Source organism: Aythya fuligula, chromosome Z (genome assembly GCF_009819795.1).
Source record: "Aythya fuligula isolate bAytFul2 chromosome Z, bAytFul2.pri, whole genome shotgun sequence".
Lineage (NCBI taxonomy): Eukaryota > Metazoa > Chordata > Aves > Anseriformes > Anatidae > Aythya > Aythya fuligula.
Window position 1 is genome coordinate 2,197,969 of NC_045593.1, and position 13,815 is coordinate 2,211,783.

At 39.9% G+C, this 13,815-nt stretch overlaps 1 protein-coding gene across 1 annotated transcript in view; it reads left to right on the top strand.

Moving 5' to 3' along the window:
• The window catches only part of DYM (dymeclin), a 156,848-nt gene that overhangs the window by 109,727 nt on the left and 33,306 nt on the right, over positions 1-13,815 (top strand). Inside the window, 1 exon segment of the mRNA XM_032205390.1 lies at positions 6,378-6,560. Within this exon segment, the coding sequence (XP_032061281.1) occupies positions 6,378-6,560 (183 nt within the window).

The window sequence follows — 13,815 nt, forward strand, 5'->3', positions numbered from 1 at the left end:
GGGCCTGCAGCGTCGGCAGTTGTGAACTAAAGTCATTGAGCTTCATCATAAAGAAACTTGCACTTTTGAGAATTCAGATGTCAAGGCGTCCTATTACTGGCAGAAAGATACTTCTTGCTAAAAGCCATTAGTTGTCATAACCAGTAAGTTCAGGATTGTGTTTGTACAGGCTTTTTGTCAGCCTGTGTCTCTATCATCTATTTCTTTGATATTGTAGGTGACATTTCCGCTTTATTTCATCAGGTTTCCTTGGATTAAGACTTCAATATGATGTGCCTTCCTTTTTTTCCTTTGCGTGTGTGTTTTTTTTTTTTACCCTATTTACATTGTGCAGGTCTAGCATATTGCATTACCCATCTCTGCTAGAGTGCTGTTTTCTTAGGCAGATAAGTTTCTTCCTCCTCAGATTGTGTTAACTGTATAACTGCCTTTTTGATAGCATTGTTGTTGTGCCATTTCGACAGGCAGAAACCTATAGCAGTTATTTATCTGGAAGTATCAGTTGGCTGGAGAATTGCTGCGATGCGATGTGAGGGCATTGTCAGTGAGAAGTGGGACTTTTTAGTAGACAGTGGTGTCCTGCATCCATATACGTATTGTTGTGTAGTGCGTAGCACCATATATATGGGTCTTGCTGCAAAATAAATGATGCTGTTAGATCTCTGATTTAAAAAATAAAATAAGTTGCAAAGAAGACTTAGTTTTACAGTTATTTTTTGCATTGGGTTGCCTGTTACTATACATACAAGGGAAAAGGAAAAAAAAAAAGTTGCATTTAAGTGAATCCTAGCTTGTAATAAATAAATACCTAATCACACTGTAATACATGTGGACAAGAGGTGAGGTTAAAGTTTGTGCGCTAGTGCTTTTTCGCCTAAAGCAAGTTGTAATTATTTTGTTCTCAATCCTGAAAGCAAGACTGAAATATTTCCTTGAATTCAGCTGAACTGTTGCTCCAGTGAGCTGGCAGTTGCCTGCTGAACCATTAATCCCACTCAGGTGTGAGTGGCTGTGCCCTGAAGCTGTCAGGGGGTGTCCAGCAGGCTGCGAGCCCCCCGTCCCTGCTGGTGACAGGGCCAGCAGCACGCAGTGACCTGCCGTACCGCGACTGCTTCCTCGCTGGATTGCAACAGAGCTTCGCCGTCTTTCTGGGTAAATGGTCAAAAATGTGGAATGTCATTGAGAAATGTATTAACATCCAGCTTGCATCCCTGCTATGAAATACACAGGGTACCACCCAGCACCAGGGCGGCACTGGGCTTACAGCCTGCTCCCGGGGAGAAGGAGACCCAGGCTCAGGCAAGGGGCTGAGGAGCAGCTCGGGGCTGTAGCAGGAGCAGTAGTGCTTGGATCAGTTCTGCTGTGATGGCACGTCTGGTGTGGCAGCTGAAGGCTGGCTGTAGGGAAAATCTCTCTGCTGAATTCACTGGCTGCAATTGTGGAGAAAATGGCTTCCCCAGGTTACCAGAAATCTTAAAAAGTGTTCCTTTCTCTGAAACTTAATACAAAGCTTACTTCATCCTGAAAGACAGCCTCACGTCCACCCTTGCATATATAGGTCCCTTCCTAATGTCACAAGTGACTGAAATTCTGATTCTCAAATGACTGTTATTTTCCATATAAAGTAGCATAGAAGGAAAGAAAACAAAGCTTAATAGTTTTGCCTTTTTTTTTTTTTTCTGTTTTTTTTTTTTTTTTTTTTTTCTGTTTTTTTTTTTTTTTTTAGACTATAGTATAATAGCTGGAAGTTACATAGTGTAAGTTATGAGGAATGATTAAGGAAAGCTAGCCAGGATGATACGTGGAGAGGCCTACTTTATTCAGCTAAGAATTATTAATATTTAGAGACTGGAAATTTGCATTTATTCATAACAGAACTTTTAAACATTTCTCCATTATTATAAATGTTGAAGTGAAATCAATGACAAATTAATTGAAAAGGATAAGCGCTGGGAATGTTCACATGTGAAAACTGAAAGATAGGTACCATAACCATCTCTGGAGGTCCCTTCAACCCCTACAATTCTGTGATTCTGTGATAACCAAAGCAGGTTTTTGGTGACACCAAGCTCTTACATCCTTGATAGAGTGATTTAGGTGCTTTATCTTCTTGGGGGTGAACATGTCTGTAAGGAACATAGCTAGAAGCATCTGCATGGGGGTTCGTATTTGTGCTGCTTTACATCTATATCGTGTTACACAAGCTGTGTCGTTTTGAACTGTTTTTGCACTGCAGTATCTTTTAGCAGTAAGTAAGCATTAAATTCTGTGGAAGTCTTACCCAGCAATGGTATTTCAGGATGGTCAGAAAGTTTAACATTCAGCTCCAGTTGCCTTGGCTTTGCACATCGGATTTGTGTTTCTTTTTAGTATTTATCAAACTCAAGTTCTTTTTCTGCAGATAATGTTCTCATTTCTGCACTGGTCATGTTTTCCTCATCCTGTCAGCTTGTTTCCATTTTCTTTTCTCTGGCATTATCACTTGTTTGTTCCTTTTTCTTTTAACAGGAGAGGTGCAGATTACCCAGAGCTGTACCTGGCTCTTTTGTATTTGTTGTTGCCTGGTTTGTTCCTTGTGCAACCAGAACATGACCAGGCTTCTGGCCTCTTGCCTAGCTGTTTCTGCTGGAAAATTGAAATCTTTGCAAAAAGTTACCACATTTAATTCCTATCCTGAGGAGGAAACATGAGAAAGTTACCCAGGATTACCAACAGCAATGTTAGTGCTGTGCCTGTATTCCCTTCCCCTTTTTTGACTAGGTTTCGATCTCAAAGAGTTGCTACCAAGCCTTTACCTTTCACATTTCTTTTAATGATTAATATAATTATTTCTATGGGCATAAAAATGCAGGGAAGGCTAGTACTCGTGGTTATCGATAGAAGCATTATCCCAAGAACTATTTTGTAAAGGAATGCTGTAATTATTTTAAATGTGAATGGCATTTTGAATTTGTCAATTACAAGCAATAGGAAAATGCCATTACTTTTAACTACTCTCTCACTTAAATGTGCTGTTTAATAGATCGAATCTTGTCTACCTGTCCCCCCAAATCAATGTGTGTCTTTTCATATAGCAGCCAGTCCAGTCCAAGGCAGTACTCTCACAAGGTTGCTGTGGATGATGCCTTGCAATGCAGATACATGTTCTGCACTTCAGCTGGGTTCAGCTGGTCTGGAAGTTAATCTGCAACATGATAAACTTTTTCTCTTCAACTGCGAAATGTTTTTATAACCTTATTTATATCTTTCTTGACGCCACATCTAAATGCAGAGGTGCTGTGGCTTGGTGCTGTTGATACAGAGCAACAAAAGCACGCGACATTTTATCAGCTCTTACAGCATTTCTCCATTGTCTAATCCAAACACTGTCCTTGGCTTTCTGCTTGTTTTTTCCTGTTTTGAAAACTTCTAAGCCTTTACAAATGCTTTAATCGCTAATTATAGGAGCGTACAACGCTCCAGATAACATATAAGTGATACTAGGATTCAGTCCCATGTCTCTGTTTCTTATGGAGTTCATTCTTCTTATACATGATTGCTTTTGGTGTAGTGAGTTACAGGCAGAAATTTTCACTGTAGCTGCATTTGGGTCCCAGATTTTTCACCTAGAACACAGTAGCTCAAAAACAGACTTTTGGTTCTGACCATCAGCTTTTAAAAACTTTAAATACTATTAATAAGCAATAACCTATGGTAACTTCTAATTATTTGAAGCTCACCAATAGCAGTCTGCCTTTTCGTGATATAACATGTTTGTAGATGATAATACCATTAACAGCAATTTCTGCTTAAACTACCTGTATTCTCCTGTCTGAAGGTGAACGCATTTTATGTAAAAGCATTTAGTTTTTGAAAAGCAGTTGAGTGGATTGTTCTTTTTCTGGTAGCTGAAGAGATTTCACTTGATTCCGAGTCCTAATATTTCTGGGAGGCTTTAGATAGAAGAGGTGCTCTTAGCAACTCCAATTCCTCATGTAAGGTATGCTTAGACCAGATGGACAGCTGTTCAACAGTTTCTTACAACTTTTTGAGTTGCCTGACAGGTACCAAAATAAAGTCTTAAAGAAATGGAAGCATTCTTTTAAGTTTATTGTCTGGTTTCAAATGCTTTTGGAGTGCCTCTACCATAGTGGCAGAACACCTTGCTCTTTTAACGTACGCATGCTGATGCCAACATGGTGATTTTGGGAAGTACCTCTACTCCCATTTGTCGGCAAGGAATGCAGGCACAAAGGGATGTGGGATTTATGCATGATCACAGAGGAAGTCTGCACAAGTTATGTCCTCTCTGGCTTAGGGTAGCATTTCAGCCACTAGATCCTGCTACAATTAATCTAATGCTCAGAGCTTTTTAAAATGCCACCATAATATAGCATATTCTGAAATAAGTCCAAGTTGATTGGCAAGTATCACTCAACTGATGAGTTAACCAGGTCTAGATTTTTTTTTTTCAGATTCCAGCTGGAGCAATTATTTCAGTTTTTGTCCAGTATTCTTAATTATATGCATTTCAGAGCATCTAAATGGGATACTATTTCTAAGCATTCTAACTAGAAAACCAGAGAGGAACCACCTGCGTTTTGAATGTAAGGATTGTTTCTGTCAAAGAAGAATATGATCCCATTGACAGATTAAGTAGTTGCAGTGATCAGGTTTGTAAGGGTTTTTGCTAATATTGTTAGCTACGGTGGTTGAGGTAAAGTCATTAAAAGAGAGGAGATCCTCGTGTTCAGAACAGAACCTGTGACCTCCACAGTCAGCCAGACATCGTTGTTAAAGAATAAAATTCATTTGGAGCACACACCAAATATTGTTTCTTCAAGAGAGCAAAAAAAAAAAAAAATAAAGTCATCACAAATTTCCTTTGTATATGCAGAAGACAAGCTGTGGGGTAACTGGATTGCAGTGCTGCTTTGTTTCAGCAGCAGTATGAGAACAGGCTTCCCCTTCTCTGCAGTTCTCAGTGCAGTGGAAGAGCTGGAGGAGCGGGTTCAGGGAATGATGCAGCCTTCTGCCCTATCTATGTTTGCAGGAAGAAACTGTCATTACATATCTTTGCTTTGAATTGTAAGTAGCCAGAGCAAAGTGGTAGCAAAGATTTTTACTCTTTATATGAGTCTAACCAGGATAGTGACAAGTTCCTGTAGTCTCTTCTGCCTTGGTAAGAGCAGTGGCATTTATCTGACAAGTGATGATTCCTGCAACGCTACCCTATAATAGAAAATAACTCAGCTGGGTACAGATTGAATGACAGTCCAACAAAATGCTGTTGCAAGTACAGCCTCATTATGAAGTATTTAAGTGCCTTATGATAACTCAGAAAATGACTACTTTGCAGGTAATCAGCAAAAGCAAGTGCCAGTGGTTTCAGTGTTCGTACCCAGCAGAAAAACTCAAGCCGGTTTGGCATGATTCACATTCTTGCCAGACCTGTAAAGTCTGACCTTTGATGTGGTGGGGAGACCTAGTGATAGGAACAAAGTAGATTTGCCTTTTTCCCCTGTCCCAGGGGAGGGCAGCTTTCCAGCCTGAACAACCTCATCAGGCATATCCTGATGTGCAGCCCGAGGAGAGAAACCCAGCAGGCTGCCTGTGGTTAGACAGTGCCAACACACATGCCAGCTCGTACCTGGTGGCAGGCTGTTCAGCTTGGAGAGTTTGAGTTCAGTAATCATCCAGAATGATGTGTCAGAGCCATCGACAAGATGAAAAGCTCTACAAGTTTATCTTGAGTGTTATGGCTTAGTGCACTACAAAAGGAGATTTCTTTTTTCATTTATTATGAGTGTTCTTCGATGCTGAATTAAAAAAAGAAAGGCCAGGGACAAAGTCTGGAGAACAGAACAGAGGCAAACATTCAAGGTACTATGTGTTTTGATGCAGTCAATTTTCCTCCCTTGTCATTGCTGCTTCCCTTTTTATTTTTCTGATTTTTCTTACTGTTTCCACCTCTCTTCTTCTCCCTGTTCCCTATCCCCTACCTCCCCCTGTCAAGGGACCAAAAGTAAAATGTGTGAAACTAAATTGATGTTGAACTGCTTTTACCTAGCAGAGGAAGGATTGAAAAGACTGATGTTCTTTTAACCCTTAATAAATTTGGCTGCAATATTTGCTCTTTGCGATGAGATGATGGTTCCTGTTGAGAAAATCAAGCTGTAAGGCTGAATACTAGAGTGCAATGCATTCAGTTAAGATTTTGGTTATTACCGGAGAAAACAGATCTCTTTCCAGATACTCAGGCATGCCAGATTAGTTCACCATTGAGACATTAACCAACTAATAGCTCCATTAGTAATAATTGCCTATGCACTGTCTTTATTACCTAATATATTTTACAATGGAAAAGGGCACACTAACTTTTTATTCCTTTCTTAAAGGCACAAGACCTGAATGTGATCGAGGAAGTGATCCGAATGATGTTAGAGATTATCAACTCCTGCCTGACCAATTCCCTTCATCACAACCCAAACTTGGTGTATGCACTGCTTTACAAGAGGGATCTGTTTGAGCAATTTCGAACTCACCCTTCCTTCCAGGACATAATGCAAAATATAGATCTGGTAAGTGATCTATTATTTAAAGGATGCTTACACTTTGTTATTTGATCTCTTTATCCTTTTTGAGAGGTGGAAAATATTCATCTCTATCAGTTTCTTTTAAAATGTGTTCAGATGTTGAGTTCCCCTCCCCTGTTCTCTGGGCCTCCAATGTGACTTATTTTGGGCAACATCTTTTATTCAGCAGAGCTAGAGGGATTTGGAGATGCCTCTGGTAAGGAATTCCCAACCTGTGACACATCTTTCACTTCCTTTAAGGAAGAACAGTGTCAACTTCTCTTAACTGCCCCTTGTTATAAGCCTGTCTTTCAGAGGAAAAAAAGCTGGATTTCATTATCAAGAAATCATCTTTGTTTCTGTTACTCCTATCACAATTCTAATTAACGATTATGGGGGACTTTGTTAAATAGCTATGAGCAGGCACTCAATTGCCTCATTGCCTGACCTGTATCTGAACATATGTTGCTTTCACCTACAAAGTGTCTCTCCACACCACTCAGCAATCCTGTTGGGTAAGTAAATGCTTTAGAAGAAAACAAAAGGAAATAACTTGGACCAGAATTTGTTACCAGTGTGGCTCTCCATGGACTGCATATTGGCATCTGACTTTGGATAACAGTTAGCTGTTAGCTGATTTCTGCTACATTTCATAGTGGCATTAATGCTAATATTGAGGACCTGAGTAATGATTCCTGCTAGAAAATAACAGATGTAAAGTGCAAGAAGCCCCTGTATGTCCTCCAGGCAGTATTTACAGAGCTGAGCAATGCTTGAAGTCATGCTGTGACCTCTGGATGCAAAATGCTGGAAGTGGAGGCCGAACAGGGTGCTAAATTTCTTGCTGCAGTGAATAGGGCATTTATTCAGTATGAGTAAAAATCTGCAGAGGTTATTTTTTGATTTGCTTTTACTTTAAAATACTACAGAAGATTGACAGATTTTTGATGATCCATAAAGGAAAGTAATTTTTACTCTTGACAAAAATGTAGAAGTGAAACCCTGTTCTGTACCTAAGCCTTCCTCTTCTGTTCTCACTTCATATTTTCTGGTCATGCAAGAGTTCGGAGAGCAGAGGTTTCAGAGCTCAAAACTCTCCAAACTTTTGGCAGCTGCAGAGTACAGACAGCATGATACTGCCTGGATGATCAGGACAAGTTGTCTCCAGGTTGTTTAAAGCAGAACTGGGTACAGTCAAGATAACTGTTCTTCATTCCTGAATGAGATAGGGGCCTTCTCTGTCTGCATGTCCAGAACCAGGAAAACCAGTGGTTGGCAGGTCCTTGTGCCTTATAGCTCCTCGCCTTCCACAGAAAGCAGCATGTCCTTTCCCTTTTAACAGTTAAATGTAGGTTTTCCTCGACGATTTAAACAGTTCCTCCCCAAAAGTATTTAATATTGGGTTACAGCATAATGCCAGTTATATTCTGAAACTATTTAAAGCTTTCCAGGGGAGCATGTTGAATTTTTAAATAGCTCCTTTGTTAGAGAAGCGAGGATGTCAAAAAAAGATTTTTTTAAAAATGTACCTGTCACCAGCTGGCAAGTGGTGAGAGCTGTCAGGCTTGCAGATGTGAATAAAATATTAGATTCAGCTGACTCCTCTTCCAGCCTGCCACATCCTCCAGTTCATACATGGTATCAGCAGTGCTACCATCCTGTATAGAACAAGCCTTTGTCTTGTGTGCTAAAGCCAAAAATTTTGTACTGGTCTTTCTACCACTTGAAAGACCTGCAAAGCACGTTAGCGTTGCTGTACACGTGGGCAGTATTTGAGAAGAACCAAAATGAGATGCTGGCTCCCAAACTTTGCTCCAGCATTTCTCTGCAGTGATGGAGGTGAGAGCTCTGTTGTCATGGCCACACAGGATGGTGAGATCACATGAAATCGAAGTGTGCTTCTGGCTCAAGAAATTCCTAAAATATGTTGTTGGAAGCTAGGAGGCTGTGTTCATGGGAGGATATGGGAGGATCTCCCTCTTCTTGACCTGCTCATATTCTTTTTTTTTTTTTTTTTTTTTAACATCCATCCCAGCCAACTCTTAGAGACAACATGGTGAGCTAGCCAGGTTTCTTGTGTGGCCTGGGATGCTTATTCAGAGAGTGAATCCACCAGCTTCCTATACACCAAGGAATTCCTACTGGGTTTGATGCTGCCGTGCTCAATGTATAGCAGTGAAGTTGCCACCCTGTATGTGTGGCCCAAAGCGTGTAGATGGTAGGTGTAAATGCCAAGAGCTGCAGCTTTTAGTCACGGGATGTGGAGAGAAAAGTTACCTTTCCCAACCCCTAGAGCCTGTCTGCAGGGTCTGTGCTGCGTACTGGTTCCATCCATGGGTTCTTTTACACAGGGAAGTACACCTGGATTATGTCCACCCACCCTACTGTGGAAGCGTAATTTCCATCACCAGATGCCACTAGGTGTCTATGTGAGCAGGTGTATGTTCTGCCCTGTGTCACTGTGATGTCCCCCAGTGCTTCAGCAAAATCCTTCTTACATAGATAGGGTGTAAGATTTTATTGTCCTAAACTGTACTACGGATTTGTATTTGGAACAGAAATACTACTAGATGGCATGGTAGTGCTCTCTGTTGAAGAAAGCTGGCCAAAATACTGCATATGAACAATCTGTAATGATTTTTGGGCAGTAAAACAGTTGCTAGGTTGCCATGTCATGAATATATAAAATAAGAAAGATATATATTTACTTCAGTAATTACTGTTTTTAAACCAAAATAGGAAGCACAGGAGAGGTAAAAATGCTAAAAAAAAAATAATAATAATAATAACAATGAGTTGGAAAATGTACTAAGAAAATAGTAACTTGTAGTTTACTGTTCAGATGGAAAGAGGCATCTGCTGCAGTCCTGTGTGGGTATGCAAAGGGATTATAGCCCAGAAGCCCAGAGGTGTCCTCTCAGCCTGCTCATGCTAGTGATGTGCTGGCTGGATTACTCTGGGTTTAGGCACCATGGAAGAAGTTCTAGGGAGAAACAAGAGCAACGAGAGCTGTAGAAAGCAGGACTTCTAAGGACAAGTAGAACAGGTGCTGATTAGCCCAAAAGACGACTAGACCTGATATTTTTCAAATAAAACACAGCTGTGAAGAGAAAGTGAATAACCTGTTCTGTGTACCTGTGGCATGTAGGGCAAGTGACTCGTGTAAATTGTAGCAGAGGAGATTCACAGGTAGGCTTAAGGAAAGACTTTGTGATGTTTGTAATAATGAAGCACTGTGGTAGATTTCCAGGGACTTAACACTGGAGAGCTCCAGATCGGACCAGCATTTGACTGGTGACACTGGGGCAGGAGACAGAGCAGAAGTGTCTGTAGGCACATGTGCATCCGAGTACGGCTTTGCAGCTCAACCAGCTGCTCGGAGCAGGGTGGCAATTGCCCAGATTAACTCCGTGCAGACTTTGGCACGGTAGCCCAGGACTTTGCCTCAGGGTTTGGACTATTCAGTTTACTCTGCAAAGGTAATCCCGGAGATAACAAGTAACCTCTGTGAGCTTCACAGCTGAGGCAAAAACAGATGAATGTTTAAGGGGTCATCAGCATATAGAACATTATTTTATTGAAAACTGTATTATACTATCTACCTCTGGGTTTTTATAGATAAGCTAAAAATCACCATTGCCAGCTGATTGGGAACATATGGGAACAGTTAATGCTGTACAGAAGAAACTGAAATCAAAATACCTTCTGTTTCCCATTAATTTACTTTTCATTTTAGAAAGTCATCTTAATGGGATATTGTGCATCTTGTTTAGCTAAATGGGATATTCTTCCTCTGGATGGTGAACAAAGAGGAATGCCACGGTTCCTGTTCTGGCCTACTGCAGAAATGTTTCAGCTGTGAGCTCTCTCCGTGCCTCTGTTTTCAAGGTGGTCTATAATTTGGTCAGCAGGCTCACATGTGCCAGGAATTTGGTGAAGACTCTTCACTAGTAATTTCTAAAGATGAGTTTGGTTCATGACCATCATAAGATCTCGTTGGCTTTTATTACTTTCATTCTTCCTAAGTCTTCTGTGAGCTACTGATAGATATCGTGCGGTTGAACAGGCTTATCTAGGAGCTGCTAGAATTTTGTTTGCAAAATAGCCTGATAGAAATCAGGAGGTCGAGAGCAATGGCTTAGTGATGCAAAGGATCAGATTGATGCAATTTCCTACTAGGAATTTAATTCTCCAAAGACATTTCCCTGCTAGATTTTAAAATTAGTTGAGCTGGCTTGGCTCTGGCATAGCAACTTCTATTTCAAGACCTGCAGGACTTGCTGTGAGCATGAGAACTAATTTTTCATGGTTTTCCTTAAAAAGCCTGCAGAAAAACCTTGATCCTGCTAATTGTTAGAGGCTGGCTAATAGCTTTCAGTGTTTTTTTTTTTTTTTTCCCTTCTCCCCACTCCTACCCATTCTCTTTGCCAGGAGCGAGGAATTGGAAGCAGAGCACCTTGAAAAGGTCACATCTTTGAATGTACTCCTAGTTTCAAGGTGAAGCTGAAAACCTTTTCAGTACTTCAAGTACCTTCAGTACTTCAAGTCTGCTGATAAACCTTTTGCGTTTCTCCTGCTATTGAACTACCTGGAGCAGTTGCTTCCCTTCTTAAACAGGGTGGCTCTAGGGAGGGTTGTTTTGCTTTTTTCCCTCCAGGACAGAGGATGACTGTCGGCTACTGAACGTAGCTGTGATTTATGTTTTCCTTAGGAAGCTACTTAGATGAAGTGCTAATCCTGTGCTACCTTGTAACAAGAGGTTTGTTTTCCCCTTTTCTTCTCCTTTTGGTGCCATAGCGTGTTACTCTATCAGCGGTGAACAAGGCTGGAAATGTTAAATAGCAAATGTCAAAATGTGTCTTTCTCTTCCCATCACTTCACACAGAAAATGAAAAAAAGGAAACGAAAAAGGAATCCAAACTTTTTAATTTGCTGTTAAGTTGTTTTTCTCTTTTGCAGAGCTAACCTTGAAAATTGTGAGCAGAGGAGGCAACAGTGAATTGCACTGTTATTTTTAGCTGCAGGAGAAAGTGAAGAGTTGTAGTGTTGGCTAGGCAGCACTACTGCATGTGAACGGATTTGGGGCCTCACAGCACTTCAGTTTACACTGAAAGAATCCAAGTGGAGAAAACATCTTGTCCTTGATAGCTGTGCTACCTGGTCTGTGCTATAGTAAATAAAAATACATATTTCTTCACCTCAGACTGTCAGTCATATTGAAAACAATAGATGGACAAAGTAATAGACTCTGTGGTTATTTCCTCATAACTTAAAAAGAAATCTCCAAAACCTAAAATGTCACTTTTAAATCTAAATCATTTTAACTTTTTTTGTAGCACTTTTAATCTCTGGAAATACGTTGTAAATTTCTTGTTTAGAAAACAAAAGGACTAAAGATGAGTCTCAGGAAAAAATGGCCTCTTAAATAGAAATGTTTATGAAAAACAATTTTGGAAATCACTATAGAAAATGGTTTTTGTTTAGAGGTCTTGAGTATATTATGCCACCAGAACTTGTGCTGCAGTCTATACTGCTCAAGAAATCCCTGAGCTGATGGCAACCAAGCCATGCAGCTGCATGCACATTGCACAACCAGAATTAGGTGCTCTGGAGAGGGCAAAGCACTGCACCCTCCAGATACACAGTTTTATCTGGACATTGATAATATATTCCTGATGAGGGGTTGTTTAATCCAGGATTAAACATGCCTTTTAATCTCTGTTAATATGGAAGCCAGATAGGAGAGAGCTTTTTAAAATGGGCTGTGTTCCTTGCATGGAGAGGGCCTTTCAGCACACGTCATGACTTGGATCTAGATAATTCACAGGGTCTAGTTAAGCTTTGCATTGCAGGGTTTGCAGTTATTTTCAACTTTCATAGACCAGTTACCCAAGTGATCAGTGAGAGAATAACTTTCAGAATATCAAAAATAGGTACAATAAAAAAAAAAAGTCCATCTGTCTAGTTTTCATCTGTTGGGATCTGCTTTTTTCTATTCTTTAGAATAATGTGCTCAGCATTAGTTTTTAAAGCATGTGCTAAAACTTGAAACCCATTTAATACTATCCAGACATTTCGCTTTTTCTAGTTTGTTTTCTTTTAAGTGGACACAGAATTGAAATCTGTTCATTTTCAAGATTATTTTAAATGCAGCTCTGTTACTTATGTGGGGAAAATAATTAAAGCTCCTTCAAAGGAAAAGGCTACTTTTCCTTGACATTATGTTAAGCTTTCATTTTCATCTTTTGTATTTGGGCAGATAAGTAGGTAAAGTGTTTGACCTTCAGGTACAGAGATGGGAGCTCGGGAAGTAGGGAGGTCATGCTGGATGCTTTTTGATTTTATTGCTAATATAATGTTAATAAGCAAATGCCTCTTCTTGTATGTCCTCTATATAATTCGTCTCATTTTTGTTGTTGTTGTTGTTGTTGTATGTTTTTTTTTTTCTTGTAACCAGTATCTCATAGGAGTACTCTACTATCACGGTTACAAAAATAATTACTCCAGTTCCATTTTGTCTGAAGTAGAAAGACAAATAACACTTAGAGATACGTATTATTATTTAAGTGGATATTTTTAATTTTAGTCTTCAACTACATACCAAAAATAGCAATTCAAAATTCCTTGAAATGCTGACATGCCCTGTAAATATTGGAAGCCTATCTCATTTTTGTTCTTTGTGGAATATAACTCAACCAAGATTAGTACCTTTATCACACAAATATAAAAAACTTTTAAAAACATGTTCAGATTGGAGCGCTTGTCTTTCCAAAATAGGAAATGCCAAGATTCACATAGTATCTGCAAGCTTCACTTGTTTATGTGTATGCTTTATGATAAAATTCTATCCTTTTGATTAAAAGCCCAATATTAAGTTTTGCTTTTGTTGTGGTTTAGAAGAACTTGAGCTAGCAAGGAACACTAGTGAGATGTATTCTCTGCATGAGCCTGCCCTGGGCGAGGATAGGTTTCACCCATGATTACTGACAACAGACAAGTGTTGAAATGAAAGAAGGTGTTTTTTCTTTCGAAGTTTGTGGGCAACTTTCTTGTTTCTATAGAAGCTGTGTATCCTCTACCAGCAATTTGTCCCAGACTCTATGCCAAAACCATGTCAGCCTCCCTCTGAGGTCCTCCTGCTCTTTGTGCAAGCTGTTTCTTGCCATTTTCCTGTGTAATTTCTGGTTCCTCCCTCCAGTGCCTTCACTTATAAACTCAGCACATCTTCCTGTTCCTTTATATTTTTTTTCCCAAGGATTGG